The sequence below is a fragment of the Stegostoma tigrinum genome, chromosome 5, assembly GCF_030684315.1.
Source record: "Stegostoma tigrinum isolate sSteTig4 chromosome 5, sSteTig4.hap1, whole genome shotgun sequence".
NCBI classification, from domain to species: domain Eukaryota; kingdom Metazoa; phylum Chordata; class Chondrichthyes; order Orectolobiformes; family Stegostomatidae; genus Stegostoma; species Stegostoma tigrinum.
Genome location: NC_081358.1, coordinates 95,762,703 through 95,783,905, shown reverse-complemented (window position 1 = coordinate 95,783,905; position 21,203 = coordinate 95,762,703). Strand labels below are relative to the sequence as shown.

Below are 21,203 nucleotides of genomic sequence, written 5' to 3'. Positions count from 1 at the left end.
ACAAAAGATAATGGTAATATACTCACAGGACAGTTAGGACACCTGCACAATATTTTCTCATCAGTCTGTTCAGAGATATGTTTAGACACCTCTGTAATAGCTGAGACTTGAACCCAACACTGCTGGCTCAGAGGTAAGGAAATTATCACTGTGCTACGTGACACTTTTTTTTCTGGCAATCATGATTGATAATGAAACAAAGTAAAGGCTATGGAATGCAGATTTCTGTTGTTTGGTGTAGCTAGAAACAATGTAAATGAAGTGTGATGATCAGCATTGTTTTGGAAATGAAAGAGAAACCCCTGGATGGTTGAGGTGCATGTGAGTACATCCTGGGCTCAGTGCTGTGCTATTTTGTTAAGTCAGTCTCAAATGCCTGTTAGATGCAGAAAACTTCATCTTTAATAAACCTTTTGAATCATGACTAATACAGGTAATGGGCTGCAGCTTTTTGTCTTTATATTGTTGTAAAATTTGCATTCCCAAAAACTGCTCTGCTTCTTTATATTAATGTCAGTCTTGGCTCATTGGTAGCACTCTCACTTGAGTCAGGAAGATATGGGTTCAGGGTCTACATTGAAGACTTGAACACAATCTAAACTGACACCTCAGTGCATAACTGAGTGCATACTGGGGTTACTGAGGTCACTGTTTCCATCTGAGACATGAAAGTGAGGCCCTGTCATTATTCTTGATTGGATATAGAAAACTCATGGTACTAAATGAGGAAGAGTGGGACAATAACTAGCCAATTTTTACTCTTCAGTCAACATCTCTAACATGGGTCATCAGGTTATTTGTGACTATGTATCAATGTGTTGCATTGTCAAGAACTTTGACATGTCCTGTCATCATGAAACAGGCTATAAAAACACAAGTCTTTCTTTGTAAAGGTTCCGAGCCACAGAGTGGACATGAATGTACTCATGGCCTGTCAGTTCCTGATGGAGCAGGCAGCTAGTGAAGGCAATAACCTCCTCCTCCACTGTATGTACCAGTACCTGCTCTTTGATTTCCGCATCTGGAGCCACAGTGACTTCGCCGTTCGATTAGGTAATGCTTTACATTTCATTTGGAAAGCCTTTTTCTGGGCCGTGAAACCCCACCCTGCGCAATAGTATGATAGATTGGGAAAAGATGACGTGTGAGGATCAAGCCAAGTCTCAATTGAGAATCATCCAAAATTTTCAGTCCCTAGTTTGTGATCTCTGCATGGCAATTTATTCAACTGCTATAACTGCTAAATTCTTCTAAGTTCAGTAAGAATAAAAATGAAGAGTAACTTTAAACTAGTAACTGCATAATTTTTCAGAAATTAACTTGAGTGTGCAAATCCATGTGAACAAGGGTTGTAATGGGATTGGGCAAAACATGATGCGCCAGAAAGGCTCGCATTTATTACACACTTAAACTTTGATCTTATTGAGGGGCTGCTATGAACATAGGAACAGGAGTAGGCCACTCAGCCCCTCACATCTACCCCACCATTCTACAAAATCAAGGCAGATCTGATTCCTGTAAATTCAGGCCTATCCACAATAACCTTTCACCGCCTTGCTTTGCAAGCATCTGTCTACCACCTTAAACATGTTCGAGCATTCTGCTTCCACCACCTTTTTTGAGGAAGAGCGCTCAAGAGACTCGTGACCCTCTGAAAGGAAAAAGAATTCTCATTTCTGTCTCAAGTGTGTGATACTTTTAATTTATGAATAGTGACCCCCAGTTCCAGATTCCACACTGACTCATCGAGATCAGTCAATGTCTTGTTTGTTTCAATCAAGTCAAACTTCTTCTCTTAAACTCCAATGTATGTAAAATTTAGCTCATAAGACAACCTGCCCAACCTAGGTATTGGTCTGCTGAACCATCTTGGAATTTACTCCCAACAGATTTACGTTTTTCCTTGAGTAAGGAGACCCAGACTGTGTGTACAGTATTCCAGATATAGTCTCACCAATAAAAACCGAAAGAACTGCGAATGCTGTGAATAAGGAACAAAATCGAAGTTGCTGGAAAAGCCCAGCAGGTCTGTCAGCCTCTCTGAAGGGAAAAACAGTTAACATTTCGGGTCTGGTGACCCTTCCTCAGAACTGATGATGGCTGGGAATACGTCAGTTTTTATATGCAGAAAATAGGGAAGTGGATGGGGTAAAGAGTAAATGATAGGATGGGGCCCAAAGAGAGAGAGAGAGACAGTTGGACAGACAAAGGAGTTGCTAACAATCAGGCTGGGAGGGTGAGAAGTTGTTAATGGGGACTGTTCGTGACTAACAACAGCGGGTGTGTAATGTCAGGCTATGTGATAACAAGGCTTGGTGTGGGAGGTAGGGGGCTAGGACATGGGAGGGTTTAGGCCCTAAAATTGTTGAATTTAATATTGAGTCCGGATGGCTGTAGGATCCCCAAGTGGAAAATGAGGTGTTGTTTCTCCAGTTTGTAACAAGCCAGAGATGGAAATGTTGATCACAGAGCTGGGTGGTGCATTGAAGTGGCAGGTGGCAAGTAGTTCAGAGTCCTTTGGGCAAGCAGAACGTAGATGTTCTACGAAGCGGTCGCCAAGTCTACACTTCGTTTTCCCTAATGTTCGCTGGCTGCAAGGGATGGTGCCGTAGGGCTGTAGGGAGGTGTTGGGGATGAAGGAAGTGTGGACCAGGGTGTCCCAGAGGGAACGGTCCCTGCGGAAGGCAGACAAGGGCGGGGAGTGAAGGGGAGGGAAATGTGTGTCTGGTTGTGGAATCTCACTGGAGGTGGTGGAAATGCCATCTGATCTTCTGAATGTGAATACTGGTGAGATGGTAGGTAAGGATAAGTGGAACCCTATTGCTGTTGCATGAGGGAATGGAAGATGTGGGGGTGGAAGTGTGGAGATGGGTCGGTCCTGGTTGAGGACTGTGTCAACAGCGGAGCTGAGGAATCGTCGGTTGAGGAGGAAGCTGGACATTTCGGAGGAACTGAGAGAATGGGATGGAGTCTTTGCAGGACGTGAGTTGTGAGGATCTATAGTGCAAATAGCTGCGGGAGTCAGTGGGTTTGTAGTGGATATTACTGTGCATGGAACTAGGTTCTGGGAAGCGCAGGTGAAGTGTTGCTTCACCTGGAAAGTATGTTTGAGCCCTTGGATACTGGGGATTGAGGAGGTCAAGGCGCAGATGTTGCACCTTCGGTTACAGGGGAAGGTGCCATAGGGTTGTGGAGACGTGTTGGGGTTGAAGGAAGTGCAGACCAGGGTGTCCCTGAGGGAACGATCCCTGTGGAAGGCGGACAAGGGAGGGGTGGGGAATGGAATGTGTCTGGTGGTGGAATCTGAAGACAGTCTGTGCAAACTTAGAGATTAAGGTATGATTTATTGCTTTTTATTAATTGGGCTTATATTATTGGGACTTGTCTTTATTTAAACAGCATTCCAGTAGAATTTAGACCAGATGGGGAGCAGTTAGTAGTCTGAGGGGGAATTGACGATTTGTTAGTAATTTTTGTTAACTTGTTCACTGTTTGGTTAAATAAATAAATTATTTCTTGTTACTTGTAAAGTTGAGATCAGGGATTTTCTTCCTTTTAACCACAAGGGGAAAGGCAAGCTTTTCTGGGTGCTTTGGGGTAATTATTAGAAGGGAACCTCTAATCCCATCATAGCAGTTTGGGGCTTGTGTTTTAGTTTAATTATCAGAGGGGTTCGACCATTCCCCATCGTAACATAAATGATATGGACTTCATTCGCAAGGCTGCTCTTTGTAGAATTTTCCTACATATCAAAGAAACCTTGTGCAATTAATTAGAGATTGATGAGAGACAATCTGTGTGCTCTGATGAAGCGTCATTGAGACTCGAAATGTTAGCTTGCTTTCTCTTCATGGATGCTGCCTGACCCACTGTTCTCTCCAGCACTACTTGTTTTCGGTGTAGGATATACATTGACTGTCTTATTCTCTTTGCACTCACAGGGCATATACAGTACTTATCTACAATTGTTAAAGATCACAAGCAACGCATCAGAAAGAAGTATGGTGTGCAGTACATACTGGACTCCATCCGGACTCATTATGGGTAAGTAGGAAGTTTTACTGTGTCAATCATTTAGGTTGTAGGTTGTAAGTATCTGCTGTTCAGTTCCTGGTTTTTCAACACAGTAAGAATTAATTATTATTAATTGAGCTACCGGATATTCATAGGGTTAGAGTTATTTACTGTGCAACTGTGTATATTTAGTGTATATTCAATACTGTTTATAATGGTTGCTTGCTCAGTAACTACAGAGTTATTGCCTACTCAGCAGCTTACGGATCAGAAACTTAACACATTTAAAACAACTGTCAAGATTTAGTTATCATCAGCAAGGCTAGAATTTGTTATCCATGTTACTTAATATTTGCCTGCAACTTTATACGCAGTTGGTGGTTTGCTATAACTTTGTAGACAATTTTAACAGCTATAATGATGACCATGAAACCATTGTAAATTGTCTGGAAAACCCATCTGGTTCACTGATGTCCTTTAAGGAAAGAAACTGCCATCCTTACCTAGACTGGCCTTTTGTGTGACTCCAGGCCCACAGAAATGTGGTTAACTCTTAACTGCCCGTGGGCAATTAGGATGGACAATAAGTGCTGGCTGGCCAGTGACACCCTTATCCTGTGAATGAATGAAGGAGAGTCAACAATGCTCATGTTGGATTGGAGTAAGAAAGATGTCAAATGTGTTTAGGTCAAACAACATGCCTCTTTGACCATTGTCAGTGAACAGCATGATGAATGTGTTCAACAAGGGAAAAGAAATTCTTTTGATTGAGAAAAAGGTCATTGAGGTTGTCGATCCCTGCTGCGTTTCCCATACTCTGAACAGTCAGTGTGTACTTGTCTGCTCTCAGTTTTTCCGGCTAACTAAGATTTACAGTTCAACAGTTCCTGCTGCATCTCCATGTGAACCATGCTCCAACCGATCAGGGCTTGAATTTGATGCTGTATAAGTTGGTGCTGCCTTTCCAAATTTGGTTTCTTTCATGAGTCCTGATGAGTGACAACTGTAGTGAGTGCAAATGAGTGCCAGACCTGTTGGCATTTTCCAGCAACATCCTCTTCTGTTTTAGTTTCTGCTTTCCAGTATCCACAGTTCTTTTGAATTTTTTTTTAACCTGAAATGAGAGTTATGATTCTCATGGGGTGCAAGAGCAGCAACCTGAATGTAAATGTGCAAAATCATTGAAAGTGGTAAGATTTGTTGAGAGCATGATTAACAAAATGTAGAGCACCCTCGGCTTTGTTACTAAGGGCAGAGAGAAGAGCAGCCAGGAAGTTCTCATTAACTACGTGTAAAACACAGTTTCAACCTCAATTTGAATATTCCACCAAGTTTTAAAAGGATGTAGTGACTTTCAAAATGGGTAAAGAAACATTCATGAGAATGGATTGAGGGCTTAGAAACTTCATTTGTGAAAATATACAGGAGAAGTTGGAACTGTTTTCGGAGCATTGAAGATTGGAAGGAACTTTGGAGGTATTAATAATTATGAGGGGTCTGGACCAACTAGGTCGGGAGAAACCATTCCCATTGATGAAAGAATTGACAATCACAGAAGACAGACATAAGGTAATTGGCAAAAGAGGAACTGGTGATATGAGGAAAGACATTTTCCCATTGTCTGAATGTTTAGTGCAAGTTCAATCCAGACATTTTAAGATGAAAATGATTCTTTTCAAGTAAGAATCCAATGTGCAGGGTCGTGGAGTAAAGGTGGAAGAATAACACAAGTTGAATAGTTTCTACAAAGACCCAGCGCAGATACACTTTGCAAAAGGCCCTTCCTTTTGCAGTAACCATTCTGTGATTCTGTGAAATACATTTGCTGCTGGCTTATCAGGACATCAAATGGAAGCAAACTACTAAATGCATCGAGCTGGACTTGCCCTGACTTGAAGATTGGAGCAGCTTCACAACCATTTTAGTTAACAGTTCCTTTCTTCTCAGCCCACAGAAGGATAATCACATCACAGCTGATGTTAAAACTGTTCAACTATCACTCTTCAACCTGGTGAAGGAATTCATCAAAGTAGTTACAGCTGAGGAATTGCACTGTATCATCTCTTACATGGCAACAGTGAACGATGATGATCAGGTAAAATTGGTGCAAATGTGATCAAGAATTCATCGAGTTATGACTAACTTAAATGTGTGGGCATCGTGATAAATCAACTCATTGAAAGTTTGAAACCAGAGTGATATATAAACGGTTTGCCCATTCCTCCACCATCCATTTGTAATTTATCTTTGTTTATTGTTTTTAAAGCTCAAACTGAACAAAGATAAATTTATGACTCCCTATCATAACGAACAGGGAGCTATGATTTTACAAATAACCAAAGACCTATTCTAGTTTGTCCTTTACAAAATCCACGAAAATTTCTCATCACAGATCTCCCATCTACCTTTTTGCTTTGCCAGCACCTCAGAGTTGTCTTAACAACAATTTTGCATTTATATTGAATCTTAAAGATTGACTATCTCTGGTACTTCACAGGAAATTAAAAGAAAGATGACCCAAACCTAAACAGATTTTAGGATCACTGGCAAAATGCTTAGCCAAGCAGATAATTTTTTTTATGCATGTTCTAAGAGATGGAGGCTCGCAGTTGGAATTCATGGAGCTAATGGCTAAGATGGTTGAAAGCAGTGACTACCAATAATAAGACAAAGGATATAAAGGTACTGTGTAAGAGACCAGAGTTGAGGAATTAGGATTTGCTGAAGAGTTATAAGTCTGTAAGTGCATGCAGAGAGTGAGGGATTGAGCACATATGGTGAGGACTTCAAATTTGAGGACTTGATGGATCGGGTATTTGTAGTATCTTTGCAGGACAGATTAAAATCATGTGCAGCATATGGAGAGCTTACATGAAATTCAGTTAATTTACACTGATATATGCATTTGTACAAATAGCTGTAACAGGGTACTATTACAGTGTCAACACATCAAGCAGCTGGGTAGTACATAAGATAGCTTTGGTGCCATCTGGTTATGGGAAACAAATATCCATCTTACATTCAACTTATAAATTTTTAAAATCTGAGTTTAACGGAACTATATATGACCTGCCTAAGAATTTAAGTGTTGCTGGGGTTCTCTAATGTGGGCCAAAGCTTATAACCTTTCTCAATAAATCAAAATAAACAGTTCCCTTTCTAAAGTTCTGTATACTCAGGCTAAAACAGAAAAAGGCCAATAGTTGGAATTTATGTAATGTAAATTACCTTCATAGCTAATTGATGCAATCTGGGTGGTGAGTAAATGAATATAGGGTTTTTTTACGTAGTAGGTGATGTTAAGTGGGTCAGTACTGCAGCCATTTTGCTTTCAGAATGATCCCACAATCTGATTAAGAATGATTGATTGAATGACAAAGGTGATAATTTGTCATTTCTGGTGATATTTGTAAGAAATCAACAGGACTTAAAGCTGTTTGACAAACAGCGGTGTGGAACCCCTTCATTCCTATTAGAATGAGGTGTCATTGAGATCAAAGTTGCACGCAGTGAAAAAAGACCTGATTCCCACCCTGCTGTCTTTGATCAGATGGCTAAAGTTACCTTTGGAAATGGACAAGGACCTCAGCCCTGTATCATCTATTTGGATCTTAGTGCAAATTTGAGTTGTTAAATACGCTTCCATGGTCTTGCCTTAGTTCAATGTAGCAAAACCAGCCTTGCTGAAAGGGTATTGTTGAACGATGATAAAAATTAGATTCTATGTGGCATTTGCAATGTTAGTTTTTGGGGCCAGGATGGGCAACCTAGATTTTTCTGCAATTCAAACAAAAAAACTATATTCACATGCTAACCTCCTGAATTATATCCCATGTCACTGCCCTGCCCACCCCATGACCTTGATTATTCTGACCATCCCTGGAGAATTTCTGCCTTCTGGTATCAAAATTAGAAACAACATACAGGAAACTTACCTGTAAAATTTAAATGAGCCCGAATATTAAACTATCATGACTGCTGCACCCATTTACTTTATAATTAGACATCAAAATCTCCCAAGGGACCCTCATTTTAACATTTCATTAGTGCAGCATTCACTCATTAATATGACACCTTGAATTATGTATTCAAATTCTGGATTTGCTCTTTGAACCCACACCTGCTGACTCAAAGGTAAGAGAGTGACAACTGATCTGAGGATAATGCTTGCTAGTCCTGTACTTGGGATAGCAAATCCTTCAGAATGAATGTGTGATGCAATGTAATGAAGGCTTTAACCTCTTTTCTCTTTTGTTTTTGCTTGCTTTGTTATCAACGCCAGAGAATAAAAGTTCAGTGTTTTTCAGCTTTGTGGTATTCTGGACATCTTGCTTAGTCTGTTGAAGGGAGGCCCTTCCAGAGACCAGCTGTTCACCTTGCTGTTTGACCCTGGCAATGTGGAAGTGTTTTACTCATTGATCCTACAGAAGAGATATTCTGATGAAGTGCGTGAGAAGATCTTTCGGGTGAGTTGGTCCTGGGTATATATTTGTACATTGGCAACGTAGGAGTTGTGAGAAGCAAAAAAGGCTGGGGTCTGATCAGTGATAATGGGAACTGCAGGTTCTGGAGAATCTGAGATAACAAGGTGGAGAGCTAGATGAACACAGCAGGCTGAGGAGCACAAAAGCTGACACTTCGGGCCTAGACCCTTCTTCAGAAAAGGGGGAGGGGGAGAGGGTTTTGAAATAAATAGGGAGCGAGGGGGAGGCAGATCAAAGATGGATAGAGGAGAAGATAACTAAAGGGGCAGGGATAGAGCCAATAAAGTTGAGTATAGGTGGGGAGGTAGGAAGGGGGATAGGTCAGTCGGGGGGGATGGACAGATGAAGGGGGTGGGATGAGAGTAGGTGGGAAATGGAGGTGCGGCTTGAGGTGGGAGGAGAGGATAAGTGTGAGGAAGAACAGGTTAGGGAGGCAGGAATGAGCTGGGCTGGTTCTGCGATGCAGTAGGGGAAGTGGAGATTTTGAAGCTGGTGAAATCCACATTGATACCATTGGACTGCAGGGTTCCCAAGCGGAATATGATGTGCTGCTCCTGCAACCTTCGGGTGGCATCGTTGTGGCAGTACAGGAGGCCCAGGATGGACATGTCATCTGAGGAATGGGAGGGGGAGTTGAAATGGTTCATGACTAGGAGGTGCAGTTGTTTATTGCGAACCGATTGTAGGTGTTCTGCAAAGCGGTCCCCAAGCCGCCTCTTAGTCTCCCCAAGGTAGAGGAGGCCAGAACGGGTACAGCGGATGCAGTATACCACATTGGCAGATATGCAGGTGAACATCTGCTTAGTATGGAAAGTCATCTTGGGGCCTGGGATGGGGGTGAGGGAGGAGGTGTGGGGGCAAGTGTAGTACTTCCTGTGGTTGCAGGGGAAAGTGCCAGGTGTGGTGGGGTTGGAGGGGAGTGTGAAGAGGACAAGGGAGTCACGGAGAGAGTGGTCCCTCCGGAAAGCAGACAAGGTTGGGGATGGAAAAATGTTTTTGGTGGTGTCGGATTGTAGATGGTGGAAGTGTCGGAGGATGATGCGTTGGATCTGGAGTTTGCTGGGGTGGTATGTGAGGACTAGGGGGATTCTGTTTTGGCGGTCATTGCGGAGACGGGCTGTAAGGGATGAGTTGCGGGAAATGCGGAAGACACGGTCGAGGGCATTCCCGACCACTCTGGCGATGGTGGGGGGAGGGGTGTGCGGTGGGGGAATGCTCAGTTTGCAATAAACAACTGCACCTCTCAGTCATGAATCATTTCCACTCCCCGTCCCATTCCTCAGATGACATGTCCATCCTGGGCCTCCTGCAGTGCCACAACGATGCCACCTGAAGGTTATAGGAACAGTAACTCATATTCCACTTGGGAACCCTGCAGCCCAATGGTATCAATGTGGATTTCACAAGCTTCAAAATCTCCCCACCCCCTACTGCATCCCAAACCCAGCCCAGCTCATCCCTGCCTCCCTAGCCTGTTCTTCCTCTCACCTATCCCCTCCTCCCACCTCAAGCCGCACCTCTAATTTCTACCTATCAACTGTCCCTTGATTCAAGTCACTGTCTGTTCAGGATCTCAAGTTTCTGCTTTGTGTGACGGAACAGGCAGATTCTCAGTCTGCGGATCTATGGGCACATGGGGCAGGACAACCCATGAGGTAGTAGGACCTAGAGTGCAGCATTTGCTTCCTGTTCTTTCCTTTCCTCCTTTATTTCATCATTAAGATGCTGTAGTTCAAAACATGGCACAGCTTAATGGGCAAGTTGTTGCCACTTTGAATGATTTATCGCAAATGTTTCACAGTTATTAATGTTAGTGCTATTTTGTGACTGTAGCATTTCTTTTTCCTCCCCTGGAACAGTAGCTATTTGAGTTGACACAAAAGAGACACTTTTCAACCATCTGGACACTCTGTCCAGTCCATCATAGCTGGTCTTGCAGGAGTTTTGCTCTGTTAGCCTCCCATTACACACTACCTAGTTTACATTTTGGGAGGCTATTTTTCATTCTTCTGGTGTAAAAGTGACCTGTAGAGGAAGGATTTGTTGCATCTGAATTGAAAGGGGACCAGTATCCTGCAAGGAGATTGAAAAGTTAATTTTGTTTTTCTCTTTCCATGGATGCTACAGAACTGCTGAGCTTCTCCGACATTTCTGTTTTGGTTTCAGATTTCAAGTACCCACAGTATTTTGCTGTTACCATCAGGGTTCCTTGTTAGGCTTGCTCCATCAACTTCTCGTGCATTTAAAAATACAATAAGATTTAGTCCTTAAACCTAGTTATCTCATAAAACATGGACTTGAAACATTGGGGGCATAACCTAATCTTGAACAGTAACACAAACTAGCAATTGAGACAGCAACCTGTTTTTAAAGTTCCAAATAAGGGTCAAATTGATGTCACAATGTTAACTCTGTTTTGTCTTCATTGATGCTGCCAAACCTCCTGAGGTTTTCCAGCACTCAGTTTATATTTAATAATTACTTTGCATTTGAAGAGATTTGTTATCTGCTTTGTTCTTATGGCTAGCTAATGTACAAGATGTTGAAGTATGACAAAGTTCATGAAAAATGCAAGCTTCGACTGAAGCTGAAGGATATTGGCTATCAAGGTCTGGCTTCCTTCCTGAATGAATTTCCTGCCTCCATGTCACTCATTCGGTGCCTATCAGAGCAGGTGCTGTGCTCAGGTAAGTACCTGATGTTGTTTCAAGCCCCTTTCACAGTCTAAGGATACAGGGTAAGGCATTTAGGACTGAAATGAAAAGTTTCCTCACCCAGAGAGCGGTGAGCCTGTGAAATTTGTTACCACAGAAAGCAATGGAGGTCAAAACATTATCCAATTTCAGAAAAGAGTTGGATATAGCACTTGGGACAAAAAGGATCCGAAGGCATGGGGAAAAACAGGAACAGGTTATTGAGTTTGATCAGCCATAATCATCATGATGGGCCAGATGGCCTATTCTTGCCCCTATTTTCTAGGTTTCTATCCCTAATTGCCCTTGAGAAGGTGGTAATGCACTGCCTACTTGTACCACTGCAGTCCAGAGGAGCAAAATGCATCCACAGTGATGTTTAGAAGTTTCAAGGTTTTAATCCAGGGATGGTGAAGGAACAGCTGTGTTGTCTGTGGTTGGGTTGGAAGAAGCTTGGAGGGAAATTTGTCTTTGTTCTTCTCGGTGGCAAAGGTCAAGAGTTCAGAAGGCCTTGGAATTTGAGTCTCGGTGAGTTGCTGCACTGGATGATGTACACCGTAGCTACTGTTGATGGTGGAGGAAGTGAAGGTTGAAGGATTTGGATGGATGCCAGTTAAACAAGCAGTTTTTTGTCATGGATGGTGTAAAGCTTTTTCAGTGATCCTAATAACTGCTGATTTCGGAGTCAGAGATGACACAGTGTGAAGCTGGAGGAGCACGGTAGGTCAGGCAGCATCAGAGGACTAGGAAAGTTGATGTTTAGGGTTGGCACCCTTCTTCAGAAATGGCGGAGGTGGAAGGGTGCTCCGAAGTAAATAGAGGATGGATAGGGCTGATGAAGGTAGGTGGGATGGTGATAGGTGAGTGCAGGTCGGGAGTTGGGGGGCTTGGTTAGTGAGGTGGGAAGAGCAGATTGGTGGGAGAGAAGATAGACTGGTTGTATCAGGTCAAGGAGGGGTAATGAGAGGGAAGATTGGTCATGGGATGAGGCTGGGTGAGGGCAGATTTTGAAACTGGTGAAATTCACATTGAGACCATTAGACTGTGAGCTTCCGAGGCGGAATATGAGGCGCTACTCCTCCAGTATCTGGGTGGCATCATTGTGACACTGGAGGAGGCCCAGGATGGACATGTTGCCTAGTGTTGGGAGGGGGAGTTAAAATGGTTCATGACCAGAAGATGGTGTCGTTTGTCGCAAACAGAGTCCAGGTGCTGTACAAAGTGGTCTCCGAGCCTCCACTTGGGCTCATGTAGAGGAGGCCATATTGGGAGCAGTGGATGTGCAGATGAACCTCTGATGTGAAAGGTTTGTTTTGTGCCTCGGATCGAGATGAGGGGGAGAGGTGTAGTAGCAGATGTAGCACTTCCTGTGGTTGCTGGGAAAGGTAGTGGGGAGCAGGTTGAGGACAGTTTCAATAAGTTTGGTTTGTATTGCCTTCTGCAATGGAGATTGATCAGATCATTTTCCATGTGTTTGAAATATTAAAAATATATGATTAAGAACTATATTGACAGTAAAATAGCTCCCAAGGGAGATTCTGTCTTTTAATAGAAGAAATTTGTGAACAGTGATGGGAAATGGTCTGTTTTCAGTAATGCTGTGTGGGGGTGGATGTTATTCAGCAGTACAGGCAGAACTTCCCTGCTTCTCTTCAGTTACCGCTGTAAGGATCTTTTACATTACATTAACCTGGAAGGGCAGACTTGGTTTAGTGCTTCATCAGAAGATGATTTGCGCTGTTAAAGATGGCTGGTTGTCCTATTCTCTCTTTTTAATGATGGCCTCACTTCTCTTTTAAGATCCTGTTCCAAATTACAAGGACCTGATTGCTGTAGTTTATTTATCTCACAAAGCAGATCTAACTGTGCGGCTGGACGTCTGTCGAAAGGCAAGTGGACATCAAGCAATGTCCGTGATTACTGTAAAGCTTCACATGAAATGTTAAAGTCTATAATTGTCTATACATATGGCTGACATATAGAGTCTGTTGTATAGACAGAACTGTTTTACATGTATTATATGTATTTTTACATATAAATGGTTGTTACACTTAGTATGTACGTTCATGTTTACTTCTGTATTGGTAATAGTGGTTAAAGTAGATTGATTGTCCAAACCTCACCATCTTAAAAACATGAAATTGAAGACAATACATCTGCTCTGGCACTAAATTGCCTCATGTGCTGTTCCAATAGGAGTCATAGGACAGTAATCAGGCTTAGTGACTGACTTATTGCATTTTATAGAACTAGAATTTCCAGATCTAACATTCCTGGCATTCTCCTAAGAAGAATCATCTCTTAAAAATCATTAACCCAACAGAGTCTAGGAAGGGTCAAGGTTCCCTGTCTGTCATGATTCTCAACAAAGGAAGTACAGTCCTGGATGAATAGCTGCCTTGAAGAGAAAAATTTAACAAGTTGGGTGAAATTTGTTAGGGAATTGGGAAGGATGCATTATTAATTATAAATAATATTTTGAATGTAGCTGGAAAGAGAAGCAAATTCCTGAAGCCTTTTATCTAATACTCAACAAATGCAAGAATGCCAAATTTCAAGAATCGCAAGAATTTTGTGTGGAGCTGGAGAAACATAGCAGGCCAGGCGGCATCTGATGATATCTTTGACTCCAGCATCAGCAGTTCTTACTATCTCACAACAATTTTGTTCTACTGGGCAAAAGTAGGCTAGTTGTTGGCAAGTCAACTTTGACTGGCCAAAACTTTGCAATTAAGAAATTATGGGGAATCATTGGGTCTGCAGTGATTGTTCAGTGGATATTTGTTGTTAATTCTCAAAATACAGTTTGGCTTTAATGAAGTGATTAGACCAGGTTAAAATAGCAATGTGAAATATATAATGGCCTTGTTCTTATTATTTGAGTGAAGCTGACAAGGTTGACTTTTGTTGCCTATCCCTAATTATCTTAAATTGCCTGCTTGACCTCTGTAACAGACATTAAGACATGACCACAGAGCCTGGAAACGGCCTGAAGGTTACTGATCTATCTATTGGGTGTTGGACACAATTTGTGAAGTTGCTATCGGGTAATTTGGCAGGAAGAATAGCAAAGCAACGTATAACTTAAATGGAGAGAGATTTCAGAATTTGATGGTACAGATGGACCTTGATGGGCTGTTATCGGAATCATACAAGTGATTGGAAAGGCAAATGGAATATTGTGGTTTATTGCAAGACGGAATTAGATATAATGGTAAGGATGTTCTGCTGATTGACAAGGGTATTGTTGAAACTACATCTGGAGTACTGTGTACGCTTTATGGTCTACTTATTCAAGAAATGTATTATAACTGCATTAGAGACAGTTCAGGTTAAGTTTACTCAACTAATACCTTGACAGGGAGGGCAGTTATCACAGGATAGACACGTTAGGCCTGTATCAATTAGGATTTAGTAGAATGCAAGATGATCTTGTTGAAACACATAAATACCTGAGGGGACTTGACAGGGTAGATGCTGAAAGAATGTATACTTTGTTGGAGGGACTAGAACCATGTGGCACAGTTTTAACAATAAGGAATCACACATTTGATGCAGAGGTGATGGTAATATCTTTCCTCTCTGAGAGGTTAGAGAGTCATTAGAACTCACTTCTCCAGAGAGCAGTGGAGGCAGAATTGCTAAAAAAATTGAGAGGTAGGCATAGGTTATCTATTGATTAACAGCAGAGTCCAAGATTATTGAGGTTTGGTGGGAATGTGGACTTGAGGCCGCAAACAGATCAGTCATGATCTTATTGATGGTGGAGCAGGCTCAAAAGGGCCCAAGTGTCGTCATCCTTTTCCTAATTCATTATTTCATGCCCAGAGGACTAGCAGCATCCAACTGTGTTGGAATAAATTGTACTCCAGAAATAAGAAGGGACAGACAAGGAAGTATATAACAAATTAAACTGGGCTTTAAGTGCATGTGTGTTAATGCTATGTTTGTAGATAACTAAAATTGGTGGAGTCAGATTCAATAATGCAATATCTTTCAAACAGGTAAAGAATAAATACTTGAAAAGGGAAAATTTGTCAGACTCTGGGGACATAGTAGGGAATGGTCTATTTGAATAACTCTTTCAAATATTAGTACAAGTCATTTGAGTTTTATTCTTCCTGTGCTGTATAATTGTATGATTTTAAGATAGCTTTGCTCATCCCATCTCAACACTGCAAAGGTTGGTTTGAATAGAAGAATGTAATTCTTGAATAGCAATGTTGGTGAACCAACAGGCAGCATAAGTTGGTGAGCTCAATCGTAATGGATTGACAACATTTGGGCTGGATTCTCAATACCATATCACCACACAACCATCCTCATTTTCAGTTTCCTCATTACTTAACCACCATAGATCAGTGGAGCTGGAAGAAATTTCAATAGAAGGAGTTAACTTGAGGTTAACTGACAACTGCAGAACAAGGAACGAAATTGATATAATTTGAGAGTGCACCTTGAGGGTCAGAGGAACATTATAGTATTATTTGAATTTTCTTTCAAGGAAGATAGGGAAGGGAGCTGCTGTAATAAAAACAAAAGTGCTGGCGAAAGTCAGGTCTGGTAGCATTTTTGAAAAGATAAAGAGTCAATCTAATAAGACCAATATGACTCAGTTAACTGACTGGAACCATGAACCCTGTTTCTCCCTTCACAGATGCTGCCAGACCTGCTGAGTTCATCCAGCACATTGTTTTTATTTCAGCTTCTGCAGTATTTTTCATTAATTTGAAGGAACAGGTGTTTCTGAATAAGTAGTTAATTTCAGTGATGGGAAACGTGAAATTGGAGGTTCATGGTGACTTTTTACATGATTCCTTCTGAAAGAATTTGTAGGACTGATTAGCCTTTTTTCTAAACAGGTCTTTGCTATCTACTTTATTTCTGTTCTAAACTATCAATTTTCTTTTAGCTGTTCCATCTGATTTACTCTCAGCAAGACATTGTTCGTCAGTTGGCAAAACAGGCTGGATGGCAGGACAATTTTACCAAACTCTACGTAAAAGAATCGTACGAATCTCGAGAGGCCAGTCTATCAAGTTCATTGATTAACTACTCCATTGACTTACTTAAGAATTCAGATCAGAGCCAGGACTTCATCCAAGAGCAAGGCAAAGAGACGATCAATCGCATGAATAGCCAATCAGACTTCCAGGACTCCGAGGTCTTTCTCCCTTTCAGTATAGATTTGAATGAAGGCTTTTCAAAAGCACAGCCTGACCATTCCATGCTTGCTCTTTTCCCCTCCAGTGAGATGCAGTCCTATGATCCTTTAATGAAGTCTTTTGATTCCTTGGACCACACGAGTAATTCTTCAACCAATACAATAGACATCCCAGGCTCAGGTGAAGCCATCCCTTCTGATACTTCTGAAGATGCTTTCTACCAGCCCCTCTCACCTTTCGCACAACCTTCCTTTGACTTGGGACCAGAAATGGGAAGTACTAGTTCCTTTACCACTGTGGAGAGTGGAAATTTAACTCCAGTCAGCACATCAGAAACACCATCTCCTCTTGAGAATTTCAAACCCTTTCCAGGGATTCGCACGTGGAAAAGCTCCAGTCTGTCCAATGTTCTGGATGACTCTAGCTACCAAGAGAATCTCCCCAGTGATGACGCTTCTAATACCAGCAACCCACAGGTATTGAATTCTGTAGTTTCAAAATTTTCTATACATTGCTTTCAGTCTAGACATAACATCTCATAAAGGATACTTTAGTCTTAAATGGGCATAATGCATATTTAAATGAATCCTAACATTCTTAGCCAGGGTTTTGAAGGCTTTCACTTGTGATTAATCATCTTTGTCTCCTTAAAAATCTGATCTGAAACAAAATATTTTAGAAGCTTGTGGAAAGAAATGACAGCACATAAGAAAATTGAAATAACATTGCCTACAGCCATACTTGTTTGAAAACGTCTGATCTTGGAAGCTAAGAAACTCAGGCCTGGTTAGTACATGGAAGGGTGACCGCCTGGGAATACTAAGTGCATTAGGCTTTGGGTGGCACAGTGCCTCGGTGCTTAGCAATGCTGCCTCACAGCATCGGGGTTCGATTCTAGCCTCGAGCGATTGTCTGTGTGGAGTTTGCACGTTCTCCCCTGTCTGTGTGGGTTCCTACCAGATCCTCTGGTTTCCTCCCACAGTCCTAAGATGTGCAGGCTAGGTAGATTAGCCGTGGGAAATGCAGGGTTACAGTGATGGGATGGTCGTGGTGGGGCTGGTGATTCTGGGCAGGATGCTACTCAGAGTTCATGTGGACTTGCTGGGCTGAATGGCTTGTTTCCTCACTTTAGGGATTCTGTGAATTTAACACTGAACTTTAATAATTTTGTGAAGTCATCTTTTAATAGTCTTGGACATGTTCCAGGTTCATTTTAAATGAGATTGATTTCAAGATAATTTTAAAGCAAAGTTTGAACTGTTCTGACTCGTGCCTTGAAATAATTTGTTTGTTGTTACCCTTAAAATCCTTACCTCATCTCCTGAAGACAGTCTCAGACTGGAGCACAGAACAACCTGGTCCTTTAGCTCTCGCCATAAGATCATCCACAGATGTTGGTGTTCAACTGGACTAGAGGAACATATGAAGTTGAGGTCAATCTTGTTCTCACCCAACATCTATGTACATTGCACTTTCTAAAGTAGCAGCACAACTGTATGCATTGGCTACTATCCTTCTGGTCATCATTGTAGGTCCTTTCTGTTGCTTCTATGAAGATGTCATTATCAATAATAGCTCACAGGTCACATGCAAACCACCAAGCTCCCATTGTTATGTTTATTTTAGTCCATTGAGAGGATTTGAATGTTTTCAGTATGTCTGATGATCAAAACTTCACACAACACTCAAATTTCAAATCTGGTCATTATGTATTTGTCAGGTAATGCAAGATCTGAGAGACTGTTTTCGCTAAATTTCCTTCTTCAGTTAAGAAGGAAACATAAGCCCATTCACTCTTCATCTTGGGTGGCATGGTGACTCAGTTGTTAGTATTGCTGTCTCACAACATCAGGAACCTGGATTCAATTCTACCTCATTCTCCCTGTGTCTGCGTGGGTTTCCTCTGGGTGATCCAGTTTGTTCCCACTGTCCAGATGTGCGTTAGGTGGATTGTCCATGCTAAATTATCCATAGTGTCCAGGGATGTGCAGGTTAAGTGGTTTAGTCATGGTAATTGCAGGGTTGCACGGATAAGGTAGGGGCTGGCTTTGGGTTGAATGCTTTTCGGAGGGTTGGCACAAACTTGATGGACTGAAAGGCGTCTTTCCATACTGTCGGGAATCTATGATTCTATCTCAAAGAATTGTCCCTCCATAAAATTGGCTGCTGTCTCTCCTACTCAATCCTACTGCTGAAACCCTCACCCCTGTTTTCATACTCCCTGAATTTACAATTACAGAACTCTTTTTGCCCAGCTAAACTTGAACTATCATTTAAAAAGTTCAGATCACCCGAGACACTTTCTTTTCTTTCCTCATAGTTCTCACTGTACAGCAAGTGCCACTTAGCAATCATCTCTGACTTTAATGACCTATGTAGGCTCCAAGTCTCCAGGATTTCATCCCTGTGTTTGGTTGCTTCATGTTTTCACCCTTCCCAGTGTTGTAACTTTATCCAAACCAACAATCAACACCTCTGCCACTTTCCGCCATCACCCAGTTCTTCCTTTACATCCAGTCTTTCACTCTGGAATTGTCTCATCATTCCTCCCCTCCTCATCTCTTTGATCAAAATTTGAATCATTTTTCTTGAAGTCTGTTCTTTTTTGGCCCAACATCTGTTTTTGACTTTACTTCTGTGAAGCTGTTTGGCGCTTCTGAACATCCAAGGCAGTGGTACAATATCTGCAAGTTATTGTGTCAGTAGTAATAGTGCATGCATTCTCACAATCATGCAGTAATGGATAGAACTGAAGGCAAAATCTTTATCCATTTACAGTCTTTTAATTAGAGACATAGGTAAACATTTTGCACACCTCCTCAAATTCACTATAGATTCAATCTGTTTATATATAAATGAGCATGATATGAGTCCCTAGCCAAAGCCCAATGTCTGAATATTTCCATTTAAACATTCAAGAAATATTCAGAGAACGTACGTGAAGGTTTCTTGATGGCAAAATGATTTCAGCCATGTGTTTATATTTTCTAGCAAACACCAGAAGAGGAACTTTGCAACTTGCTAACAAATATCATCTTCTCTGTAATATGGAGAGGGGTAGAGGGTTCCGAAGATGCAGCATGGAAGGAGCGAGGGCAGATCTTTTCTGTCCTAACCAAGCTTGGGACAGCCTGTGAGCTGGTACGCCCACCTGATGAAATCAAAAGAAGGTTAGTGTCACATCATAAAACACACCACAAAATGTTGGAAGAAAAAGAGAGGACAGTGACAAGTTGAAATAATTACGTTAGCTAAGTGAAGCAGCTAATCAGTTTAACACTCTGGCATGAAGCTTCTTGTCCTCTCCCCAGTGGAAATTGCTAAACAATATATGAGCAGGTGATAAAGACAAAGAACCAAGTTGCATTTATATAGCAACTTGCATTGTTTTATTAAGTCCCAAAGTACACTGCAGCCTAATAAAGTATTTTTGCCATGAAGTCACTCTGGTTATGTGGGCAAACGCTGCAGCCCGTTTGCAAATAGCAGTTCCAACAAACAATGTTATAATGGCCTGATCATCTGCCAGTAACATAGAATGAGAGATTAATTCTGATCAGCATACTGGAAGAAATGAGTTTTCATACAATAACAATGTGAGAGTAGAACCCACTGAGCTAAGAGTGACACTTCAGGCTCAATTTTTACTCACCAAACCCATTTAATTACTCAGGTTGAAATTTGAACTTTTTTTTGTGTTTAAAGCAGCTTCAAAGTGAAAAGGAATTCAGTGAAATGAGTTATAGAAAGTGGCAGAATGATTAGTCAAACATCAAATTTGCACAACTGTTGCTTTGATTTTGTAATATGATTGTTTTTTTTCATTAAATTACAGCCTATTGGAAATGATGTTGGAGTCTGCATTCTCTGACATTAAGGACTGTGCAAGCACTGCGTTAACAAGCCATATCCAAAATATCCTAAAGCTGCTCCGACTGCTCCAAGATTTTCTCTTCTCAGAAGGGCAAAACAATCAAGTGCTATGGAGTGAAAAGGTAATCAGTGGGCAGGGGTGGGGGTAGGTGGATGGACTCAGTCTGACCACAGTTAAGAGTGTTGAGCTGAAAGAGGAATGCAGGGATGGGTAAGGACATTGTATAATGGAGTTATTGTACCTGACAGAACAAAATACACCAGGTTCCATTACTAGCTTTGATAAGTCAACTCAGACTGGCTTTATGGAATGTTATTTGGAATGTAGTAATTATCATTACTGTTTCACTATCCTAGAAACATATGTAATTGTAGGATTCGCAACACATAGTCCATAGCACATCAATAAGGCCCAACACCATTTAGTTTGTGATGGAAAGTATTGAAACTCTGCCAGTGATGCCTTCATCATGGGGATAAATATATTTTTAAAAACTAGCACAGTTCTGAATATAGCCTTGATTCCTCTTCCTCATCAGTGCTGTCTCACTCTTCCTGTAAAGTAGTCTGTAATGCCTCTGTCATTCAAAATAATCATGTACAACTGTATCCATTGTAGTCAAGGAATGGCAGCGTGTGAATTGTTGTGTTTGTGTATTGTGATTTAAGGTGTGTGATTTGTGTATATATTTAAATATCTTAGAGTGTTGATTTTGAACAGGTAACATGTAGGTATTAGTCTGTGTATATGAGGGATTTTGATAGATAACTTGTGGAGTCATGGATTTTTTTTTCTCTCAAGACAGCACGAGACAGAGAGAGAGAGAGAGAGAGAGAGAGACTTCCTGGAGTGGTCATCAGAATTTGTTTGTATTGGGACAGTTTTACAGGTGACCAGAGTAAATATTGATGCGTATCAGCTTGTTTTTCAGCTGGAAGGATCAGAGTTTTGTTTTGGCTTCGGGAAACTCTCA

At 41.4% G+C, this 21,203-nt stretch overlaps 1 protein-coding gene across 5 annotated transcripts in view; it reads left to right on the top strand.

The window, feature by feature from the left end:
- The window catches only part of nbeal2 (neurobeachin-like 2), a 218,230-nt gene that overhangs the window by 133,716 nt on the left and 63,311 nt on the right, over nt 1-21,203 (top strand). For all 5 annotated transcript variants that reach the window (XM_048528978.2, XM_048528976.2, XM_059646160.1 and 2 more), the window contains 9 exons: nt 894-1,053; nt 3,942-4,044; nt 5,962-6,109; nt 8,322-8,480; nt 11,026-11,185; nt 12,992-13,080; nt 16,104-16,832; nt 19,348-19,526; nt 20,192-20,351. In XM_048528978.2, coding sequence (XP_048384935.1) covers nt 894-1,053; nt 3,942-4,044; nt 5,962-6,109; nt 8,322-8,480; nt 11,026-11,185; nt 12,992-13,080; nt 16,104-16,832; nt 19,348-19,526; nt 20,192-20,351 — 1,887 coding nt within the window. The remainder of the gene's footprint in view (nt 1-893; nt 1,054-3,941; nt 4,045-5,961; nt 6,110-8,321; nt 8,481-11,025; nt 11,186-12,991; nt 13,081-16,103; nt 16,833-19,347; nt 19,527-20,191; nt 20,352-21,203) is intronic.